General features: G+C 32.6%; 1 protein-coding gene across 12 annotated transcripts in view; it reads left to right on the top strand.

Annotated features, from left to right (window-relative positions):
- The window catches only part of LOC114325330 (probable beta-hexosaminidase fdl), a 430,895-nt gene that overhangs the window by 350,631 nt on the left and 60,265 nt on the right, over window positions 1-19,999 (top strand). For all 12 annotated transcript variants that reach the window (XM_028273374.1, XM_028273378.2, XM_028273371.2 and 9 more), the window contains one exon: window positions 403-560. In XM_028273374.1, coding sequence (XP_028129175.1) covers window positions 403-560 — 158 coding nt within the window. The remainder of the gene's footprint in view (window positions 1-402; window positions 561-19,999) is intronic.

Below are 19,999 nucleotides of genomic sequence, written 5' to 3'. Positions count from 1 at the left end.
TAAGATCTTTTTTGTGTTTATTTGGTCAATGAATGTGTTCCTTCAGTAAAATAGTTTTTTTTATATTTCTTGGATACGAGAACTAACCTAAACATTGGATAGGAGATCTTCTCACCTTTCCGTGTCCTTCTTTTTGGTCTTGCGTTCTGCAGTTTACTATCTAGTGCTCTTTAGCCAATCTTTCGGTCTCCATTCTCAGTACATGACCAGCCCATCGATGTTACCCTGACCACAGATTAACATAACACCTGACAAACTACACGTCGGTAAAATCAAAAGATGTAGCGGCATTCCAATGGTGTCACGCCCTTCCTAGCGGAAAATTTGCGTGTCATCCGTGTGATATCACGCCATCGTCAACGTGTTAACATTCCCTCTAATTTTATTTTTTTTTTATTTCAGAGGTCAGGCGGAAGGATGAAGCAAGGAGAGCTGCGACGAGCCCTCCTACTCGTTATCATCTTCTGCATTTTCCTCTTCTTTTACCTTTACTGGCAACAATCGACCAAAAATGTTCCGACTGTGATTTATGACTACAAACACGTCCATTCAGCGTATAAGTAAGTACCCAAACAATTTGTAAAAACATTTTGTAATTTAAAATCCACGAGGAAAATAAAATTCCTGTAGCTGGCTGTATACCATAAATCACAAAAAATACAAGATCCTTTGTAAAAGGTATATTTAAAATACCCCAATAAGGGTTACATCACAAAACAAAACGTTTTCGGATTAATAAGTAATCCATCATTAAGGATTAATAAGTAATCCAAAAAGTTATGGGTGAAAACCCTTTGAAAGTTGTAAGATGTTAAATGATACTACATATTATTGATAATGATGATCGATGTTGCAAATATCCATCATCAGTGTTCAGCCAATAGCATGCATGCGTGAGCCACCAAAAAGTTATGGGTGAAAACCCTTTGAAAGTTGTAAGATGTTTAATGATACTACATATTATTGATAATGATGATCGATGTTGCAAATATTCCTGGATATAACCCAGGGCAACACAGGACTCTAACCCACGTGGATATGATTTGCAAGGAATGAACCTTACATATTGAAATATGTTGACACTCAATTTTCAATATGTAAGGTTCATTCCTTGCAAATCATATCCACGTGGGTTAGAGTCCTGTGTTGCCCTGGCTTATATCCAGGAATATTTGCAACATCGATCATCATTATCAATAATATGTAGTATCATTTAACATCTTACAACTTTCAAAGGGTTTTCACCCATAACTTTTTGGTGGCTCACGCATGCATGCTATTGGCTTAACACTGATGATGGATTACTTGTTAATCCGAAAACGTTTTGTTTTGTGATGTAACCCTTATTGGGGTATTTTAAATATACCTTTTACAAAGGATCTTGTATCTTTTGTAATTTATTAATGTGTTGAACAGTTGAATTGTTGTCCATAAATCATTGACAAACGTTATAAACTAAACCTGACTCCCCGTTTTTACTTGTAGCACTGGTAGACCGTCAGATTTCAATTTGAAGTTCAACCACGATTTTGTCCCTTGTGCCTTTTTGTGTACTGAAAATGTCATATGAAATAAACAAGAAGAAAATGAAATTTGGAGTTGAACCAGTTTCGTTTTTCTGCAAATCGAATTTTGCTTATTTTCCGCAACTTTTACAGTGTAAAAATTTTCATTTTCACGACGTACCGTTATGCCTTTTTGCAGGTTTCTTATTAACATTACATGTTTAGGTAATAATTAACACCCATAGGGCACCAGTAGCCCTTATACCCAAATGGCATGGCACATGGATTTTCTTTACAAAAGGAAATTCAATTTTCACGCAAATTTCTATAGGAAACCCCACAGTTTTCACATATTTTACTCTCCTTGATTTCATCTGTCAATACTTTCAAAGGCATAAGAAATAGCATGTATGATAGTACCTACTTGAATTATCTTAATCAATAAATCTGAATGAATCCTTTAGACTATTTTCTATGGGGTCACTTAAAAACACCGTTGTTAAAAAACAAAATGTAGGTAGTATAGATAAGAAGGATTGAGCAGTCTAACATGTTACACAATGTATTGCAAGTTTTAATGATCGCGTGGCTTGTTGTATTTAAGTAAACGAACAACATTTTGAGTATCTGCTATAAGCGCCTTCACTTTATATTTTCTTAAGTTCCCTATTTGTTTACGACTTAACTGTGGACTATATTTTAACACGACACAAATAATCTAATGTTTTATCTTTAGTTGTTACAAAGTTTCTGCGATATGATTTGTAATTCATCAGTTTATTTAATAAGTGAATACTTCATACCCTTTGGTATAATTTTTTTGGGCCCGAAATTCTATTTAGCGTTATTCAAAAAATGAAACGCATGTAGTATCCATGCGGTATACAGTAATATACATAATATACCTGCATATACACTTATTATAATTTTATATAATATACATACATATTTTATGTTTACAACAACTTGAAAACGACCAGATCGATTTGGCTAATTTTGGTTTTAAAATATTTGTATAAAATAAAATAAATGAAATTATACAAAATTCAATAAAACAAAATCGAATCGAATCTTGAATTGCCAAAAATATTAACAATTTAGTAATAATATACATAAAATTTCATTAACCTACATTATAATAATAACACGCTATAAGGAATATTCACTTCTGTCGGCACTACCCAAGTGCCACTCTCTTTTTTTCATATATTTTGTAAGTAGTGTTCGTTAATTTTTGAGTAATATTGAGTGATATATACAGCAGCGGTCACTAAATAGTTTAAACCTTCATTTTTACATTTATTTTGATTTATTTTTTTTTATTTCCGAAATAGATTAAAATATTTGGCTTCTATATTTAAAATAACAGTAAAAAATCCTAATTTTTACAATACATTTTTATATTAAGTAACTGAAAATGTTGCATTATGCATAATTTTCATCGAAAATAAACTTAATTTTTAGCCTTGACATTATATGTATATATGATGACGTGTTTTGCGTCAATTTCAATTTTCTAACGTTAAAATTACAGTAGTTCTGATAAACTTTCAATAAAAATGCATCACCAATTACTAACGAGTACGAAAAATATTTTTTTATTCCTGAATAAGTCATGAAATTGCTAGAAAGTAATACATAGAATTTGATCAAATTATTTAATTATTTAAGAGATTCCATTAATATGAAGTTAATATCATATTCAATATAAATTTTTTACTTCATATATGTTTAGGAAGGACTACTTCATATATTTAAGAAGGCATTTGACAGGGTCAAATTAAAGGACGTTATCCATTTATTGTACGCAAGAGAGGTACCTCTAGGAATAATTAAAACCATCGAAAATATCTACCAGAACAACGAACAACACAATAAAAGTAAAAGTAGATGAAGAACTAACCGACCCAATTGAAGCTGGCAACGGGATAAGACCGGGAGATTCCCTGAGTCCTCTGTTGTTCAACCTGATCATGGACGAAATAATAAAAAAGTAAGAACAAAAAAAGGATACCAAATGGGAGAAAAACAACTTAAAATAATCTGCTATGCAGACGACGCAATACTAATCTCTCAAAGTGAAGATGATTCACAACGTATGCTGCACGAATTTAAAGTAACCGCTAGAAAATTTAACATGTTAATTTCTCCAAAATAGACTAAATGCATGGTTATAACAGCAGATCTAATAAGGTGTAAATTAGAGCTGGAGGGTCAAATAATAGAACAAGTCATGGAGTTTAAATATCTAGGCATCACACTATGCAGCTACGGAAAGCTCGAAACAGAAGTGGAAGATCAGATGAATAAAGCAAACAGAGCTGCAGGTTGCCTGAATGAAACAATATGGAGAAATAAAAACATCGGAAAAGAAGTGAAAGGCAGAATTTACAAAACAGTCATCAGACCAATAATGACATACGCGGCATAAACACGACCTGATACACAAAGGACAAAAAGAATGCTAGAAACAGCAGAGATGAAAACATTGCGAAAAATCGATGATAAGACGCTGTGGGATAGAGCTAGAAGTGCAGATATACGAAGGAGATGCAAGATGGACAACATTAATAACTGGGTGAAAAGCAGAAGAGTAGAATGGAACGACCACATAAGCCACATGACAGCAAATAGAGTAGTAAGTGAGACGTTCCCCAATAGGAAGACGATCAGTGGGAAGATCACGAAAAGATGGAATGACAACTTACTGGAGGCACATTGAAAAACAGACAGAGTAATGTATATATAAAAAGAAGAAGAAAAAGAAGAAGAAGAAAAAGAAGAAGAAGAAGAAGAAGAAGATATATGTTATGCATGTCAAAGAGTAATTTTACCACGAGATAATTATTTTAAACCCTTGTACAGACTCACCTACAAAAAGTTAAAAAAACCACCTTTAAAATTAGCAAAAATCGATATAAAGAAATTGTCGAAAAAATATAGTGTTCCTACACCCTTCTAAAGATTTTTTCATTTAATTTAATGATCTTCAAAGAGAAAAAAGCTTGCGGAAAAAACTTTAAAATTAGCAAAAATCGATATAAAGACGTTTCCGAAAAAATATAGTGTTCCTACACCCTTTTAAAGATTTTGTCATTTAATTTAATGATATTCAAAGAAAAAAAGCCTGCGGAAAAAAATAAAGGCACTCAAATAAAAAAAAATTTACGAGCTGAAACTGTCACCACCCTACCATACATATACAGAAGAAATTGTTAAGCTCTTCAAAAAGACGTCAAAACTTATCGTAAAAATTATCATGGGCAGTATCAAGGAACAAATTGATAGATTGCTTAAAATAAAATTGAAATGATATACTAAATTGTGAATTAAAAGAGGTCTTTTTTTTTTTTTTTTTTTTTTTTTATTGGAAATTTACCGCATCCACCAAGAGGTGATTAGCGGGAATACAGTGTAGGAGTACAGTTCCAATAACTTACAATCTATAATATAATTCTATGAGTTTTAAATAATTATCGATATTATTATCTATAATTACAGTATGTATCTTAAATTAAGAATACAGTGTAGGTATAACTTCCAGTAATTTAGATTCTATAATATAGCCCTATACATTTTAAATAGTTTGCGATATTGTCATAGTAACCATCTGTGCCTAAAAGTTTGTTGATGTTGTTAGGAATATTGAATCTAATTCGTTCATTTGCAAAAGTGGACAGTCAATTAAAAAATGTTTTACATTATTTATTTCGTCACAAATTTCACATTTAGGGGGATCGTCTCTTGTAAACAGGTGAGAGTGCGTGTATCTTGTGTGACCTATACGCAGACGTGTGATAACAGTTTGAAGTTTTCGGGCTCGTATTCTCGATAACCGCGGGTAAACATTATCCTTGATTGTTCTTAAAGATGTCTGTGAATATTTCCATTCTTGGTTCCATTTACACGTGATTAGATTTCTAAAGTACGATTTTATGTCACTCGCGAGATTTCGACACTCCGTTACCTCTGTTTCGACACTTTCCGACACTTTACGGGCGCACTGATCTGCTGCTTCGTTTCCATCGATACCAATATGAGATGGGATCCATATGAAGGTAATGCGTCTGGAATTTTCTTGAGCCTCTTCTAGTTCAGATTTTACCATTTTCTCTAGGGGGTTTTTAGGATACACATGATTTAAAGTTTGTAAAGCACCGAGTGAATCACTTAGGATCAAGCATTTTGATATTTTGTTTTTGTTGACATGTTCAAGGGCTTTGAGTATTGCATAAAGTTCAGCAGAAAAAATACTGAAATATTTGGGAAGTCTAAAATGATTTTCTGTCATTTCTAAAACAATTGAACTGCTTAGAATTGTAACTTGTGTTTGGACTAAGGTTAGTTTCTTGTAGGCAAATTATTTCTGGACAGTATTCTGATTGGATGATTTGAAGCATGGGTAAACGATGGAACAGTCCATCAATATTCCACTGTAATATAGAGTTGAAAATTAGGCATCGGAGGAAGATAATTCACTGTCAGTGATATCTTTACCTAGATAGTGATTCAATTTATTTTTAAGTCGGGTGAAGCGATGTTTCGTAGTTTTGTCTGATAGGTATGGGTAAGATATGGTTAATAGGTTTATTAAACCGGGGAGATCGGTTGTGTATTCCTGGATAATTTCTATAGGTGAATTGTTACCTTGGGTATTTTCAATTAGCATTATTAGCTGATCATAGTTTAATGGGAGTGTTGTGGAATTTTTATTCATGAAAAATTTAAGTGCGTCAGGAGTAGGTGCTGTGCGTTTAGGTTTTTTGGGCTTTTGGATGTTGGTTTGACGTGGTGTTTGAGGGAGAGCAAACGTTGGATTATTAGTATTCAGATTTTCGATGGGAGGGGATAACGTTTCGTCAATACTTCTTTTCACAGATGTACTGGATGATTCTCCTATGATTCCGAGTGAAGCTTGTTGATCCATTACTTCAGAGGTTTTTTCACATGGATTTTTAGTGGGAATGTTCTCTTCGGTGGGAATTATTTTGCTCGCTTCAGAAGTTGGCAGTAGGGTTTGAGGAGTAGAAGAAATTGAAGAAGGTTTTTGAATATTTATGTTGTTTGGATCACCGTCTTCAGCTTGATGTGATTCAGTATGGGAGAAACGTTGTGTGTTCTGTTGCTGTGGCGTAGATTCGGTGGTGGTGGTTAGGTCATAAGAGATAGTAGAGTTTTGAGATAACACATTGTCTGTCACAAGTTGTGTATGCTGTTGCTGTGGCGTTGATTCGGTAGTGGGAGTTGGGTCATGAGAAAGAGTAGAATTTTGTGATAACACATTGTCAGATGAAGTATTGGGGCAATTTGACGCAACGTGTCCAGCCTGTTTGCATACGAAACATTCCATCTTGTCCGTTGAAAGAAAAATTCTATTATCATTGCCTTCAAATGAAATTAATAAGGAGGTGTGAAGCTCGAAATTATCAGAGGGTGAAAAGACATACACTTGGCGGCGGAAACTGAGGATGTGGGAATATTCATCACCTGGAATTCCTGCTCTAAGGAAAGACACTGGGGAGGCTATTTGAAGACCAAGACTCTTGATTGCATTTTCTGCAAGTTGGTGGGGAATATAAGGAGAGATATTCGAGATTAATATTCTTTTTGTCGGGGAGACAAGTTTCCTAATACTTAAAATTAGGGATCCGATTTGGATAGTTGGGTGGGACTTCAGAAGTTGATCAACGAGATTTGGGTTGGCTAGATATATGCAGATTCTATTGTTGGAGATTCTGGAAGCAAAGGAAATATTTTTTGGTCCGATGACATCACCAATAGCTTTAACGTAATCTAGAAGTTTAAGGTTTTCTTCTGCGTGAAGGACTATGGCTTGCTCTTTTTTGGGTAGGGATGGTGGTTTCGGCGAAGATTTTGCAGCGTTTACGTACGAAATTGATGTAGTAGCTTGAGTATTTGTAGCACTTTGAAGGGCCATGGTTGAGGTAGAAACTGTAGGATTACTGTGTATGTTTGTACTTGTCATGCAGATACAGACAATAGCTTCGTGTTATATTTTTTCTTTAAATGGTTCTGGTATCAGAATTGCATTCAAAGCCATTATGCTGGATGGTCAGCAAGAACCAGCAAACTGGTGAAACCAGCCGCTGGTATGCACTTTTTATAAATTAAATACAATTTATAATGGTTTAATAATATAAAGAAAGCAATACGTACAAATTTTATCCAGAAATCACTTTTTAAAATACACTATTAAATCGAAATCAAATACACTAATTACTACTGATAAGGTAAACTAGATTTTAATTATATTTGGCACAGGTCTTACTCGTATGAATGCTAGAACAAGACTCTAAAAGAGGTCTTGTGTTAGGGTAAAATAATACATTTTACCGATTCTACATAAAATGAGGACCGAAGTAATATTAATTTGAGGCCATAAAAGTGTCAACTATAAAATTATAGATCGTAATTTTTGTAATTCCTCATACTTATAGATAGAATTTCCAGTATTCTGATTTATGAGTTCTAAAAATTATTAGCAATTCAATATTCTGAAATTCAGATATCTTTATTACATGTCTATAAAAGATGCAATTTTTTAAAAGTGATATTACTTTTGAGCCATAAAATTTATATATACATACATTTGACCGATTAATTTTCCTAACACGTCTAGCGCATAATATGGAGAATAAAGAGTATAACCCATATTAAATAAACATATCAGAAAAAACTATTTTATTCCGATTATGGTTGTTTGTATAGTGTTTTTGTAATAAAACCAAGTGGTTTTTTCCGAGGATTTCACATTATTCGTCAAATTAGATTTGTTTTTAATGTTTGAGTTAAAGGTCTGATTAGAATGTTGATTTTACAAAAACGTACTCCTTTTATTTGTTACGATATTTGGATGTTATTATGTTCCCTGTAGTAAATCAATCCTCCATTGAAGGATGTCTTTTCTTACAAACAAATTCTCCTGCAGCTGATCCAGAAAGTTTTAGTAATATTCTCCTGATGTTGCTCTATTATATTTAAAACTAATTAATTAACAAAATTCGATTTGCATTCCAAAAAACTGATGTGGTCGCATGCGATGAGGATGAAAGAACCCTGACAGAAACAGCACCTACTGGAAATACAACAACTTCCTCAATAATTACAAGATAAGAAACTTACTCAGAATACGAAATTGAAAAATTACAAAGCAGCAATTAGAACAGTAATCACATGTGGTGCTGAAGTAGGCACAGAAATATGAGGGACGACTGAGGATTCCAGAGAGAAAAACATCATCATCATTCTCTTTTTTCCTTATCCCTATGCGGGGTCGGCTTCCCTAATTACATTTCTTCACACAATTCTATCCTGGGTCATATCAACATTAATCTCCTTTACCAACATGTCCTGCCTAATCGTCTCCCCCCACGTCTTCTTTGGTCTTCCTCTCCTACTCCTTCCAGGTATCTGCATTTCAGCTACTCTTCGTATTGGATGATTAACGTCTCGACGTTGAACATGACCAAACCATCTCAACTTATGCTCTCTCATTTTGGCACCAGTTGGTGCCACACCTAGACTTCCCCTAATATACTCATTTTTAATTTTATCCTTTCTTGTCACTCCACTCATCCATCTAAGCATTCTCATCTCCGCCACATGCATTCGTTGTTCCTCTTTCTTTTTCACTGCCCAACATTCAGTTCCGTACATCATAGCCGGTCTTATGGCTGTTTTATAGAATTTTCCTTTCAGCTTCATTGGAACTTTTCTGTCACACAACACACCACTCGCTTCCTTCCACTTCATCCATCCAGCCCTAATTCTACTGCATGCATCTCCATCTATTTCTCCATTACTCTGTAATACCGATCCCAGGTACTTAAAACTATTGCTTTTTACAATCAGTTCACCATCCAAAGATACCATACCACTCACCTTCGGCTCTTGAAATTAAAACTGTCAAAGTGTCACTCCGGAAAAATTCAATAATTTTAGAACTCTTGTGCAATTAACTACTGATTATTTCATTCATAGGAGATTCTGACCAATAGAAAGCTACAGAAATACAAATTAAACTGATAATTTTTGATAATTGCCCGTCGTCAAGTATATTACGTCAGATGCCCTTCGTTGCTATGAAAAAATACATTCAGTGACACTAATGACAATTAATGTTTTAAAAATTATAAAAGTGATGACTTTCAACCGTCAAATAATTATAATAACTGTGTGTTTAATTTTACTAATTTGTACTTACATAAATAAATTACAATAAAATTTTGGTTTTGAACAGTTTTATTCATGAAATAATCGCAACAAATTGCACTCGATCTCTAAAATTAATACTTATAGAATTTTATCTAAAATTAATATAGAATTTTAGAGGTCTTGTGCAATTACTACTGATAATTCGATGAAATAAAATTATTTTGACATAATATTTAAAAGTCAGATCAGTAGACAATTATTACAATGGTTTTGCATCGTCGTCATGGAAACCAATATCGTCGTCGTGGTAACCCATTATACTGAAAGTTTGGTTTTGACTACCTTGTCAAAGAATTAATTTGTGTATTTTTACTTCTAAATAAAAATTGATATAACTCTATTTTTTGTGTTGTTTTTTCAAACGAAAGAAAACATATTGTTCCTAACTCATGCGGAAAGTGTCTACCTTGCACTCGACTGCTTGCCCGAACTCCGCTATCGCGTCGTTCGGGTCAACGGCAGTCTCGTGCGTGAAAGTATTACTTTCCGCACTAGTTAGGAAAATAACTATTTTATCTACTGATGTTAGTGTAGGAAACAGGTTGAATATCGCAAAATGGACAAAAGTCCGGTTTTATTTTTTTTTCTGGTATATCAAGGGGTGCTTATTATGAAACTAACTTTTTCTTAAAAAATTTCGCCCCGTAACCCCCCTTTTCATCCCTCTAAAGGGGGTAATTTGTGCTTTTTGCGAAACGTAGCCCTTCCTGTATGTTTTGCAAAAAATTGACTTAATAGTAAAATGCAGAGGACTATACAGTGTGTCAATTTTAAAACTTACAATGGCTATATCTTACGAACAAAAGCTGATATCGAAAAATGCTTGAAACCGTTTCTAGGATAGTAAGGGGGAACTAAAATGACATGAAAGAGAACTCACCCCCATCAACCCCCTAGGCCCCACCCATCACAACCAAAAAAGTTTAAATTGCAAACCCCTACTTGTGATACATCATTGAAAGGACTATAAAAAATTCTATTCAATGGTATAAATAATAATTATACAGGGTGAAGCAATAATTGTGAAACTTTGGCTTAAATGAAAAATTTAATAAGGTTTTGTTGAATTACAAATTTATTAAAAATGTCAATTAAGTAAATATTTAATGTGAATTCCGTTGTTTGGTAAACAATAATACAGCCTATTTTCAAATTCTGCACGAAATTTAGCAAATGTTCTAGTAATAGGGCAACATGCTTGAGTAATTCTTTCTCGCAATTCCCCAAGTGAAGCAAGGTGAGTTTTATAATTAACTGATTTAGGGTAATCCCTTAGAAAAAAGTAATATACTATTCTACTATAAAAACTACTATCCAATGGTATAAATAATAATTATACAGGGTGTTAATATCAGCTGGCTTACTATGACTTTTTTATTTGTAATGCTATCTCCCGGACTATTATTTTAAATGGTAAGCGTCCGCTCGTACTTTTTTTGTTAATTAAAACTTAATTTGCCATTTTTGCCTTAAATCAGTTGTTTATAAAACTTAACTTGCGTCACTTGAGAAATTGCGAGAAATAATTACTCAAGCATGTCGCCCTATTACTAGAAAAACATTTGTCAAATTTCGTGCAGAATTTGAAAATAGATTGTATTATTGTTTACAAAACAACGGAACCCACTTTGAACATTTACTTAATTGACATTTTTATCAAATTTGTAGTCCAACAAAACCTCATTAAATTTTTCATTTAAGCCAAAGTTTCACAATTATTGCTTCACCCTGTATAATTATTATTTATACCATTGGATAGCATTTTTTATAGCCTTTTCAATGATGTATCACAAGTAGGGGTTTGCAATTTAAACTTTTTTGGTTGTGGTGGGTGGGGCCTAGGGGGTTGATGGGGGTGAGTTCTCTTTCATGTCATTTTAGTTCCCCCTTACTATCCTAGAAACGGTTTCAAGCATTTTTCATTTTCAGCTTTTGTTCGTGAAATATAGCCATTGTAAGTTTTAAAATTGACACACTGTATTTCCCACTATTTATTTCCCGACACCATATGTCTATCACCCACCGTTTAGCAGGGGGCCCCAAAGTTGACAAATTTTTAAAAAAGATGTTTTAAAAAAAATGTCCCTAACTGTGATGAAAATTAAGAAGAAACCCTGCGGCAATTAATCATAATTAAGTGGCTGATTTTTTGGTATAGGTTTCATTTAAGGGAAATTGCAAATTTTTTAATTACACGGTGTTACATTTTTAAAAAACGCCTTTTCATACCATCTGAACCGCCTATGCTAGAGTAAAAAAACACAAGGTTTAACAAAGTAGGAGGTGAAAACCTTTGAAGACTACACTAACTTTTCCCCTTCATCCCTTATTGCTAGTTCCTGTATCCACTGAGGTGTCAGCCTGAAAGGGGTCATAATTATCAATATACAATAGACACATTTCACATGCCAAACTCCATATTACTTATGACGATGATTTTTCGGCTCTAGCTCTTAGACTATAAAGACTCAATCGAGATATAGTCCATTTTAACTGTAACTCTTTTTATATTCAGTATCTATTCTGTTTTAAAGTAGGTACGTGAGAAACACGAGGAAGCTACCTTTCTAACTTTTATGTTTTTTGTGCTACTTCGCCTGATAACATTAAACTTTTTATTTCCCAACTTAGGAAAAGATAAAATTCATCTATTAAAAGTTTTAAGACGCATAAAATGGGCAATGGTAAAAACAAGGTTAAACTTGTCAACAAATAAATTGAATTGATGTCTCCATCTTCTTTGTTTTTAAAGGGATTGTTATCATCCATCATCCATTGACATATAAATGTATACAGATACAGAAAATATTCTATAGTTAGTATTACAAAATTAGCGAGATAACTAATGCTAAATTATTGTGACTTATCCAAAATTATTGTGACTAATTGTAAATTATTATAATTTTTTTTGAGTTAACTTCCAGGTCATATTTCTTTACTAATTTCAAATACTTTATTGGGCTTTCGTGTATTCTATTATAGTGCTGCTGCTTGGAAAATTACCCCAGAATACATGTGTTGAATATGAGAAGTAACTATATCCTTCCTGTCACCCATTGATTGAAGCAGTTCATATTCAATAAATTTGCAACCATCCATTGTTATCAAACCAGTAACTTTCTTCTTTACTCAGCAATACTAAATTGAACTAGAGACTATGTAATTTGATTACATGTCGTAAATTAATAACGAAGGAATAACGAGCAATTTAAAGTTTCAAAGTAAGGGGGCGCTTGTAACTTTATCCAGGTTTCAACTGAAAGAAGGGTAAATTTCAGCTCTAAATGAGAAGTGTGCTGAAAGTAGTAGAGCATACGGTGTCATGGGAACAAAACAAAGTGTTTAATATGAGAAGTAACTATATCCTTCTTGTCACCCATTGATTGAAGCAATTCCACCATTTTGTTGTGTTATTCTTTGTCATATGCCTTTTTATAATCACTGAAGCAGACATGTAGTTCATATTTTTACATCTTTGGAATACCACTTGTATGCTCTATAGGGCATATCTTGTTCCCTGACTTTTCGTATTAACCAAATGGTGTTGGCGATGTTTGTTCTTCACAGGTTTCGTGTAATCTTAAAAAAAAGTTTTAATAAGTACACCATAAATGAGATTTATTGTTCTGTAATCACTGCACTTTTTGGCTTATTGTTTTTTTGAAGTCATGCTTCTTTAGGCACGAGGGTGAATTTTTATTTTCCTGGGCGCATGCGCACACCGACAGTATGGTATTAGTATCTCAAACGTTATACGGGATCTTATTGGGTGTTAAAATTATCTGTCAATAATTGTTGGAGATTATGGATAAACAAATGTTGTGTATATTAGTTTTTTATTTGTGATAACAGAAAAAAAAGCAAGTTTATAATTGTATTGACTAGGTACGTAATAATTGTAAATGTTTCAGTATCCTAATAAAAAATTACATAGGTACCTACCTATTTGGAAAACTTAAAATGAACCTACCAAAATAGTATGTAATGCTTTGATTTACATAATTTGATTACCATCAAAATTTCTGTCAATATTCACCTAATATATTGTTTTCTTAGTATATGTTTTGTCGTATTTTAATATTTCAATATTCTACAAAAATCAAAATAATTTGGTTAAATTCAGAACTGTCATAAGTTTAAACCGTTTAGTTCGCAGATCTTTCCAAATGATGCATGTGTCTCCGTGGGTAAAAGTGTAAGATGAATGCATTCCAATACTAACTGTGCAAACATAAGCGGGTTTGAACCCCAATAGAAACTTTTATTTTTTTATATATTTTATGATTGTAAGTATATCTATTATATAATGTTTTTTCAGAAAATACGTATTTAGTTCAAAAAATTTCCGACAATTATTGTTCAGAAATAATTTGTGGCATTTTTAAATGTGTTTTTATGTTTCAATTAATTTTTGGTACTGTTTTAATAAAAATTTATGAAAAGTAGTAAGTATTAAAATTAGTTTAATATTTAAATAAAGTATAAATAAACTGTTTAAAGTATATTAATTTCGTTGAAATCATATAATATTCTCCTTTTCATGAACATTTTTCAGTGCGTCACAAATTATAGAAAAAAAGGTAAGTCCGTGATAATACACATTTATGACATTTATTCTAACGTGACATTTTAGTTAAATCTGACAGTTGTCAAATTTTATTTTCAATTTGGAATAAAACCAAATCAATTGTGTCTATTGCATTTATAAAATGGTATTTTCTTTTATTTGTATAGTCTTATAAATTGTACAGATTATATTGATAATAGTATTATTTTATTTAATAAATAATTCTTTTTTGATTATGGCGCCATCTATCGACAACTAGAATAATCACCAAACTAGAATAATTACAAAGTATTCACAGACGTGCCTTTTTTTCTGTCACATACAATTTAATGCGTTAGAGAGAAATCGAAAAGCTGTGACGCACTGAAAGATGATCATGAGAAAAAGAATAGAAGTATAACTTCCTACGTGCGTACAAAGTACACACACATTCTTTTTTTTTTCTAGTAGACTCTCTCATCCATTATTTGGGCATTTTTTTTTGGTATATATCTTTTTTCTGAAATTTAATCGATCTGGCAAGCAGAAATACGTGGTTGCTGTCGCAGAAAATCCCAGAACATTGGAACAGAAATGAATTTCTACAAACACGTATTTGTGGAAATTTCAATATATCTGTGCCATGGGATCTCCCTCAAATATAAGAAAGGAGCAGCTAAGAGAAACAGGACTTCAGGCCAAAAGGGGCATCCAGCTGTCCATATAATACCACCTTCAAATATAAGGACAGATTATGTTTCTCTCTGGCTGGTACATGACTACCTATGCAAATGCCTGAATTTACGCACTTCAAATACTCAAATAGTCCATGTGGTGAGAACGCTCACGTCTGAACAACATTTCTAATTCGGTTTCTCTGCGGAATCATATTCAAAAATGTCCCCTTTAAACAAATCTGAAGGATGCCGGACGGAATTTTTGGGCAGAAATTGTTTAAACAATTTTTTTAAACAAATACAAAAGATCACGTTTTTCATAAATGTTCCAGATCACTCTAGACCATATATTTTTAGATTTTTTGGGTCATTCTAAAAAAGAAAGGTCTTGAAATTTTTCTCAAAAATTGATAGTTTTCGAGTTATAAGCGATTTAAAATCTGAAAAATGCGAAAATACGCATTTTCGAGGCTTAAAACTCATATTTAAATTAGTATTTTGGAGGTTACCAGATACTTATATTGAAGACTAAACATTCAGCTTCAGGATTCTGAAAAGTGATTCGTGTCTAACCTTAATTTATACCGTTGTTTTTTAAATTGTTAAATATGCATGTCCATCCGATTTTTGGCCGGTGCGGCGCGCTCTATTTCAAAAATCTCTTATTTTCCTCCGAAAAATATTTTTCTAGTTTCTTTGTGACATTCTAAATAAAATAAGTTTCTTGGCATTTTTCTCAAAAGTTACTAGTTTTAAAGTTATAAGCGATTTAAAATGCGAAAATGTGTTTTTTGTCATTTTTCGAATTTTAAATCGCTTATAACTTTAAAACTATTAACATTTGAGAAAAGTGTCAAGAAAATTATTTTATTTAGAACGTCCCAAAGAATCTAGAAAAAATATTTTTGGGAGGAAAATAGGAGATTTTTGAAAATAGTGCGCGCCGCACCGGCAAAAAACCGGATTCACAAGCATAATTATCAATTAAAAAACTACGGTCTAAATTAAAGTTAGACCCGACCACTCTTCGGAATCATGAAAAGGAATATTTACACTTTAATCCAAGTTATTGGCACCCTTAAAAATGTTAAGTTGAATATGAAATATTTCAGCCTCGAAAATGCGTATTTTCGCATTTTTTGGATTTTAAATCACCTATAACACGAAAACTGTCAATTTTTGAGAAAAATCACAGGATACCTTTCTTGTTTAGAATGACCCAAAAAACCTAAAAATATATAATTACGTATTTTTTATGGGAAATAAGCCACAATTTTACTAAAAAATGAATTTATTAACGTTTCAGCTTCAGTATTAGTATTTCAGTATTAGCTTCAGAACAACACTAAAAATATATTTTTTGGAGCAAATAAAGGTGATCTTACGTACTTGTTTAAAAAAATTGTTTAAACAATTTCTGCCCAAAAATTCCGCCCGGCACCCTTCAGATTTGTTTAAAGGGGACATTTTTGAATATGAATCCGCAGAGAAACCGAATTAGAAATGTTTTTCAGAGGTTAGCGGTCTCACCACATGGACGTAAAATGTGGTGTAAATAATATGTGTAATAAAAGAAAACAAAATTGTTTTCAGAAGTTCCTACAATTATTAATTTTTCTATGTAGATTACATTAATAATCATTATTTCTTTAAGTAAAGTATTACCATTTTATGTTGTTGCAAGTTTGCTACACTCCCTATTTTCGATAAATATACATAATACAGTGGAACCTCGATAAGTCGGATTAATCGGGACTGCAGCCGATCCGGATTATCGAAAATCCGGGTTAGCCGGAGAATATGGTAAAAATTAATAAAATACATATAAATAATAAAGAGAAAACATGAAATACATATGCACAGTTCATCTAAATTACGTAGTATTGTTCATTTCTTGGTAAAAAACCCAGTCAAAGTGAAAAAATGTTTGTTTTGTCTAATGAAAATCGGTCCGGGTTAGTCGGGCTTCCGGGTTATCGGAGGCCGACTTATTGGGGTTCCATTATATGTATAATAAATATTTTTTTTATCTATTTTTCCCTGTATGTACACACCATTTAAGGGCGGATCCAGGGCCGATTTTCGGTGGGGCCACGGGCTTTTTTGGGGGAGTAACGGGGGACTAGGGGAATTTTTTTAAAAATTATGTCTATAGTGGTGAGTTCTTAGGCATTTTTCACACACTTTTGAGTGGCATAAAGACAATCAAAACTTATCGTTATTAAAGTAATATTAAAGTCAGTACCGATTCCTACACATTTCTTCGGATCCAAGTGCAGTTCTTTCAACAAGTTTATTACTATTTTTCCCACCACTTCTCCTGTCAGGCGTTGTTCTTTCTCTCTTTCTTGATTTTCACCAAGTATTTTTATGTTCTCATAAGCGTCAATGAACTTGTTTAAATCTTCACGAATGTTGTTATTGTGTATGTATCTCAAATTTAGAGAAAGCTGTTCCACATGGGATACGTCGGTCGTTTCGTCAAATATGACAGAGTAATAATAATTTGAACTTTGAACCTGGTTCATTATTTGCTCAATTATTTCTTCACCACAATACGTGTATGTTGCTCGGGAAGATGCTGTGGATAGGTGTTGTTTAAAAGTCTCATCACCTGATGCGATTTTACCTAAACAATTCCCTGAAATTTCCCTCATTGATAGGTCCAGCATCTTCGTCACGAAGCAGAAGGCGATCATCACGATGGCCCCTTAGAGGAGTATTTTGTCGACCTAAGAACACTATAGACTCTAATATTGGTTAGACTTAGGCAAATATGCAAATAAAAGGGTATAAAATATGCGCATAAATATGCTGTATTTTACCCATAAATATGCATGTTTATCTATAAAATATTCATATAATAAAAAAATATTTACAGTATTTTTTTATTTATAAAAATATTTACCATATATCTTCACATGTTGCATTAGCTATGTATTTTACAAACTAAGCTTATATAATTAAATAATTTAAATATTTTAACAAAAAAATAATATTATTATATCGAATTGTGGTAACCATGGATTATCAAATGCTGTTCAAAATTTTCTAACAAAAACTTATGGCTTCGATCTGAGTACATAGAAAATCTTTTTTCGGCATCAACTGATGTAACTGGGGCATTGTTCAAATTTACGATAATAGTTTGTTCTAAATTAAGTGGTTCGGAAAATGTCACAGTAAGTACTTGAACCAGTTCAGAAAGAACCTGGTAACCACTGTTTTTTTCCATGGTGACTTTATATTTTTGGAAAATTTTCTTTCCAATATGTTTTACTTTTAACGTTTTGACACAATAATTCAAATTTTTTATTAAAATTGTACTGTCTAACAATGATAAATTTGCAGGATTCAAATTGAGTAACAGTTTTCTGAACAAAATATTTTTGTTTCGAAAGATTTTATTATGAATGACACCGAACTGTTTATTTTCGGTATTTTCAAAGCACATAATTATTCAAAATTACAAAGGAACGTGTTCAGGGCTTATTTTACAACAAAAGTCAACATAAAAATTTTTACTTAGAGACATAAACTGGCAGATTTTGGAACCCTTGTATCAAGGACAAAACGTAACAAAACTATGTATAAGCTGCTATCTTTTATTAGTTACTACATTCCGATATCGAAAATTTGAATACCAAGAGATTATAAAACAAAATTAAATATTGAGATTTACAAGCTATTTGTTAAATGAACTATAATATGTATAGTTACAACCAAAAATTAAAATTATATACATTTTATGCACATTTATATAAAAATATTCAAAATTTAAAATTTTTGCATTTTTTTATGCATAATATGCAAAATATGCAATTTGCATATTTGCCTAAGTCTAGTCGTAGTCTTTCTCTATTTTCTTGTATCTGTTTAGACCTCTGAGAGTATATCTGGTTAATGACTGACTTTTGCGGGTTGCGATAACTTTGTAGAAAATCCAGCCCAACCTGAACGCTCTCCTTGTGATATGATGTTTTTTCATGGGTGTATGGCTCCGTCTGTGCCCATGAGTTTGGGGAAAGATGTTTAAGGTTTCGTGGCAAGGTTTTGGGCTGTCATCCCTTTATCGTGACCACATTCTTCTTCTTCTTTTTATTCTTTGTGTGTACAGAATATGGAAATTGATATCATTTTGATGGCTGCCAAGGTCGTTTAACAAACACTTTGTAAAATTATCATGTTTTATCGATTTTGAAAAAGCGTTTGACAGAGTACGCCACGATAGGCTAAGAGACATTCTTGAAAGAAAAGACATAGATAATAAAGATCTGCGAATAATTCTCAACTTATATTGGAATCAGAAAGCTAACATCAAAATAGAAAACGAGATATCAAAAGCAATAGAAATACGTAGAGGAGTAAGACAGGGATGCATTTTGTCACCACTGCTATTTAATGTATATAGTGAAAGCATCTGTCAGGAAGCCCTTTTGCAAGCAAATGAAGGAATCGTAATCAATGGAGAGGTTGTAAATAATATTCGATACGCAGACGACACTGTACTAGTTGCAAGAACAGTAGAAGAATTACAACGATTACTTACAAACATAAATATTGCTTGCAACAATTATGGCATAAACATTAATATCAAAAAAACCAAGTATATGGTCTTCAGTAAAATCATGACACAACCAGCACATATTAGTATAAACGGCATTCAAATTGAAAAAGTATCAAGTTATAAATACTTGGGAACTTTAATAAACGAAACTGGAGACCAAAACAATGAAATAAAAAGACGTATCGAAATTGCCAGGGCCACCTTCATAAAGATGAGAAAATTCTTCTGCAAAAGAGGTATAAGCATCCCTCTACGATTAAGAATGCTAAGTGGCTACGTATTTAACACGCTATTATACGATGTAGAGGCCTGGACTCTCAAACAGAACAACATAAAAAATATTGAAAGTTTCGAGATGTGGTGCTACCGTCGAATGCTGAAGATAAGTTGGGTTGATAGAATCACAAATCTTGAAGTAATACGAAGGATAGGAAGAGACCCAGAAATTTTATTAACGATAAAACGAAGA

The sequence above is a fragment of the Diabrotica virgifera genome, chromosome 1, assembly GCF_917563875.1.
Source record: "Diabrotica virgifera virgifera chromosome 1, PGI_DIABVI_V3a".
NCBI lineage: Eukaryota > Metazoa > Arthropoda > Insecta > Coleoptera > Chrysomelidae > Diabrotica > Diabrotica virgifera.
This window is presented reverse-complemented; position numbering and strand designations above follow the sequence as displayed.